General features: G+C 48.2%; 2 protein-coding genes across 4 annotated transcripts in view; one reads left to right on the plus strand and one right to left on the minus strand.

Annotated features, from left to right (window-relative positions):
* The window catches only part of JMJD6 (jumonji domain containing 6), a 13,841-nt gene extending 13,415 nt beyond the window's left edge, over positions 1 to 426 (minus strand). The window contains exons 1-2 of the mRNA XM_011966299.1: positions 361 to 426; positions 33 to 173 (exon numbers count right to left, since the gene is read on the minus strand). Coding sequence (XP_011821689.1) covers positions 33 to 173; positions 361 to 426 — 207 coding nt within the window. The remainder of the gene's footprint in view (positions 1 to 32; positions 174 to 360) is intronic.
* Positions 1 to 5,182, plus strand: part of METTL23 (methyltransferase like 23) — a 6,689-nt gene continuing 1,507 nt past the window's right edge. The window contains exons 1-2 of one of the 3 annotated variants that reach the window (XM_011985674.1): positions 1 to 62; positions 2,665 to 2,769. In XM_011985674.1, coding sequence (XP_011841064.1) covers positions 2,686 to 2,769 — 84 coding nt within the window. In that variant the 5' untranslated portion in view covers positions 1 to 62; positions 2,665 to 2,685. Of the gene's footprint in view, positions 243 to 2,664; positions 2,770 to 5,182 lie in introns of those variants that run through there. The other 2 variants (XM_011985838.1, XM_011985759.1) reach the window with 2 other exon arrangements.

Below are 5,182 nucleotides of genomic sequence, written 5' to 3' on the forward strand. Positions count from 1 at the left end.
GATTCTCGGAGGAGCCGGGCCCGGGAGCCGACGGGGCCGTCCTGGAGGTCCACGTCCCGCAGGTGCGTGCAGCAGCACCCGCCGGGAGGCGCCTGAGGGCAGGAGCGGTTCTCGGCTGACTTGGCTGGGGTCCTGAGGGACGGCGGGATGCGGACGCTCAGCTGCGCAGCTTCCTGCTTTAGGTTGGCCCCCGGAGCGAAAACGTCGGATATGAGTCCCTTCGGTGCATTAAATGTCTCTCAGTAAGAATTTTGGAGACCCTGCCAAGAAGTGACCCTGGTCACTATGTTGGTCAGGCTGGTCTCGAACTGTAAGCTTAAGTGATCCTCCCGCCTCGACCTCCCACAGTGCTAGGATTACAGGCGTTAGCTTCCGCGCCGGGCCGGCTTTCTCCACATCGAATCTGTCTTTCCAGGAAAGTGACATTTTTGACTGACCTCTAATGCTGCTTTTGATCTTGTTCAAGGGTTTCTTGATTCATCCTTCTCTCTCACTTTTGTGTGAGTTTTGGGACCAGGGTTTCCAGTTTTATTTGGTGCCCTAATAGTTTTTTCGGTTGGACCTCGCTTCTTTCTCTAAGCTCACAGCTGCCACAGAACTCTCAATGATAATTCTTTTTCTTTTCTTTTTTTTGAGACACCGTCTCGCTCTGGCGCCCAGGCTGGAGCGCAGTGGCGCGATCACAGCTCACTGCAACCTCCAACTCCCGGGTTCAAGTGATCCTCCCGCCTGCCTAAGTGCTGGGATTACAGGAGTGAGCCACCATGCCCTGCCTGTCTTCGGTTTTTCAAAGCACTTTCACGATGCTGTATTTCATTTGGTTTTAACAGCAGCCTGTGAGGCATGTCCCATGCTAAAGAAACAGCTTTAGAAAAGTTAAATGGCAGGCAGAGGCGGGAGGATCGCTTGGGACCAGGAGTTTGAGACCAGCCTGGGCAATATAGTGATACTACGTCTCTACAAAAAATAGAAAAATTAGTCAGGCATGGTGGCGTGTGCCTGTAGTTCCAGCTATTCCGGAGGCTGAGGTGGGAGGATTGCTTGAGCCAGAGAGGTCAAGGCTGCTGTGAGCTATGATCAGGCCACTGCACTCAGGCATGAACAACAGAGCAAGACCTTGTCAAAAAGAGGAAAAAAACCAAAAGATTGGAGTGGAGGCTATTTCTGATTGTCTCCAAGCAGCTTCACGTTTTATTGTTTTTGACCCAGACGCTGGCTCTCTTGCCCTGGAGTGCAGTGGTGGGCTCACTGCAACCTCAACCTCGGGCTCAAGTGATCCTCCCACCTCAGCCTTTCAAGTAACAGACTACAGGCCTCGGCCACCACACCTAATCTGGCTTCAGGGATTTTTTTTTTCTTTTTTTTTTTGGAGACGGAGTCTTGCTCTGTTGCCCAGACTGCAGTGCAATGGCACGATCTCGGCTCACTGCAACCTCCGCCTCCCGGGTTCAAGTGATTCTCCTGCCTCAGCCTCTCGAGTAGCTGGGATTACAGGCGCCCGCCACCATGCCTGGCTAATTTTTGTATTTTTAGTAGAGACGGGGTTTTGCCATGTTGGCCAAGCTGGTCTTGAACTCCTGACCTCCGGTGATCCACCCCCCTCGGCCTTCCAAAGTGCTGGGATTACAGGCGTGAGCCACCGCGCCCAGCTGGCTTCACGTTTAAATACACTTGCATTTCCTCCTAAATGTAGGGGGTGATGGTACTGCCTGTGAGAATAGAAGCCTCTTTTCTTTTTTTTTTTTTTCTTTTTTGGAGTTGGAGTCTTGCTCTGTCACCCAAACTGGAGTGCAGTGGCATGATCTCGGCTCACCGCAAACTCCGCCTCCCGGGTTCACGCCATTCTCCTGCCTCAGCTTCCGGAGTAGCTGGGACCACAGGCGCCCACCACCATGCCTGGCTAATTTTTTTTGTATTTTTTAGTAGAGACGGGGTTTCACCGTGTTAGCCAGGATGGTCTCGATCTCCTGACCTCATGATCCGCCCGCCTCGGCTTCCCAAAGTGCTGGGATTACAGGCGTGACCCACCGCGCCCGGCCTGTGGTTTTTTTTTTTTTTTTTTTTTTTTTTGAAACGTAGTGTCACTGTTTCCCAGGCTGGAGTGCAGTGGCGCAATCTCGGCTCATTGCAACCTCCGCCTCCGGTGTTCAAGCGATTTTCCCGCCTCAGCCTCCCAAGTCGCTGGGATTACAGGCACGTGCCACCACGCCCGGCGAATTTTTTTGTATTTTTAGTAGAGACGGGGGTCTGTGTTAATTTGGCTGGTCTCAAACTCCTGACCTCAGGTGATCCGCCTGCCTCAGCCTCCCAAAGTGCTGGGATCACAGGCGTGAGCCACCGCACCCGGCCCCTGACTAGAACTATCTTATTTGCTTGCTCGTTGCCTGTCTCTCTACAGTAGGGTATGTGCTCAGGGAGAGCTACATCCCCAGTCTAAGAATGGTCCCTGATACTCTTGACACTAGAAGCACTTGTTGAATGAAGAATGCTATCAAGAGTTTCTATCACATTGCATTGCAGTTTTTATATTCCCAAAGGTCATGGATTGGTGAACAGGGTTGCCATTTTTGTAATGGATGCCAATGCCTGACAGAAATTGCTGTATAAATGATTCCAACTTCCAGCAGCTAAATTATTTATGGCACACAAAAACATTCTTTTCAGGTCCTGCATCTCCAGTATGGAATGTATGTTTGGCCCTGTGCTGTGGTCCTGGCCCAGTACCTTTGGTTTCACAGAAGATCTCTGCCAGGCAAGGCCATCTTAGAGGTACAGATGCCCCTGAAGTTTCCAGAGTTCTGGGTTATGTTCAGATGTGTTAAGTTTACATGTGTATATTGCTTGTTATTAGCTTTTGTTAAGTATTTTTAAATCGGGTAATTTAACTAGTTTGTAAGGTCTGTGAGCTAAGAATGTTTTGTTTTTGTCTTAAGGTACAGAGATAATCCTGGAACTTTTTTCATTTAAAAAGTGGTTTTTTTGGCTGGGCACGGTGGCTCACGCCTGTAATCCTAGCATTTTGGGAGGCCGAGGCGGGGGCATCATTTGAGGTCAGGAGTTTGAGACCAGCCTGGCCAACATGGTGAAACCCTTTCTCTACTAAAAATACAAAAATTAGCCAGGCACAGTGGTGCATGCCTGTAATCCCAGCTACTTGGGAGGCTGAAACAGGAGAATTGCTTGAACCCTGGAGGCAGAGGTTGCAGTGAGCAAAGATCGCACCATTGCCCTTCAGCCTGGGCAACAGAGCAAGACTCCGTCTCAAAAAAAAAAAAAAAAAGAAGTGGTTTTTTAAAAAAGACACTGGGTGTGATGGCTCACACCTGTAATCCTGGTACTTTGGAAGGTTGAGGTGGGAAGATCTCTTGAGCCCAGGATTTTGATACCAGCCTGGTCAACATAGTGAAACCCTGTCTCTAAGAAAAAAGAAAGAAGTGTTAGAGACTATAGGTGGACCACAAAGCCTAAAATATTTACTCTCTAGCCCTTTAGTTTGCTGACCGCTATTCTAGATGAAGCCCCTGAATCCCTTCCACGGCTGTGGCAGTCTTTAAGGCCATTGTTTTAGGCGTCCCAGCAGTGTCATGCAGGCTTTTTACATTCAGGTTGCTGTAACAAAATACCATAAACTGGGTAGCTTATAAATAACAGAAATTTATGTCTCTGGCCGGGCACTGTGGCTCACGCCTGTAATCCCAGCAATTTGGGAGGCCAATGTGGGCAGATCAGCTGAGGTCAGGAGTTCAAGACCAGCCTGGCCGACATGGTGAAACCCCATCTTTACTATAAATAGAAAAAATTAGCCAGGCCTGGTGGCACATGCCTGTAGTCCCAGCTACTCAGGAAGCTGAGGTAGGAGAATCGCTTGAACCCGGGAGGTGGAAGTTGGAGTGAGCTGAGATCATGCCGCTGCACTCCATCCTGGGCGACAGAGCAAGACTGCACCTCAAAAATCTAAAAATAAAGACATTTGTGTCTCAGTTCTGGAGGCAGTGAAGTCCCAGGATCAAAGTCCTTACAGGTTCAGTGTCTGGTGAGGGCCAGAATTCTAGTTCAGTACCTCTGTGTTCTTAAGTGCCTTAAGAAGCAAGGCAACTCTCCAGGGCCTTTTATAGGGACACTAATCATGAGAACTCTGCCTTTATGTAATTGCCCCCCAAGGCTCACATCAGATGGGTAATTAGGATTTGAACATATTAATTTTGGGTGAACACAAACGTTCAGACCGTAGTATAGCCCTTTCTGTTTTTGGAAATGTTGAGATTAGTGTAAAAAATGTATCCCATTCTCTTTCTAACCTATCTGGCCTCAGACTGGTGAAGGCTTGGAAAAACCAATTTTACCACATTTGCAGAAATAGACTTTCACACCATACTTAAGACTAAAGGCTAAATAGACAAACCAGAAGCTTAACATCCCACTCTTAACTTTCACTACACCAAGTAAATGAAATTAGGGGTAGGATTTGGCACACACCTCTGGCCCTAGTTGTAATTGCTAGGCACTCAGAATTAATCTCTATGTCCTTCCTTGAACTGGAAAATGGGAAGCTTCTGTTTATGCTAATACTTATGAAGGCATTCTCTGGTATTATTTCTTAGTGTCTACAAAGCGTCTTGCCACTTTCAAGGCCCAACTGGAAAATCTTTACTAGAAAGCCATGTTACAGATCTGTTAGGTTTTAGCTACAGAAGAAAGAAATCTGTTAGGTTTTAGCTGTTCATGCTAACAGAAGTGAAAACTAGGCCAAGTGCTGTGGCTTATGCCTGTAATCCCAGCACTTTGGGAGACTGAGGCTGGCAGATCACTTGAGGTCAGGCGTTCAAGACCAGCCTGGCCAACATGGTGAAACCCTGTCTCTACTAAAAAATACAAAATACTAGCTGGGTGGCTGGCCATGGTGGCTCACGCCTGTAATCCCAGCTCTTTGGGAGGCCAAGACAGGTGGATCACCTGAGGTTTGGAGTTCGAGACCAGCCTGACCAACATGGAGAAACCCCGTCTCTACTAAAGAAATGTAAAATTAGCTGGGCTTGGTGCACGCCTGTAATCCCAGCTACTTGGGAGGCTGAGGCAGGAGAATTGCTCAAACACAGGAGGCGGAGATTGCAGTGAGCCAAGATTGAACTCCAGCCTGGGCAACAAGAATGAAACACTTGTCTCAAAAAAAAAAAAAAAAAAA

This window comes from Mandrillus leucophaeus, unplaced genomic scaffold (assembly GCF_000951045.1).
Source record: "Mandrillus leucophaeus isolate KB7577 unplaced genomic scaffold, Mleu.le_1.0 Scaffold1, whole genome shotgun sequence".
NCBI lineage: Eukaryota > Metazoa > Chordata > Mammalia > Primates > Cercopithecidae > Mandrillus > Mandrillus leucophaeus.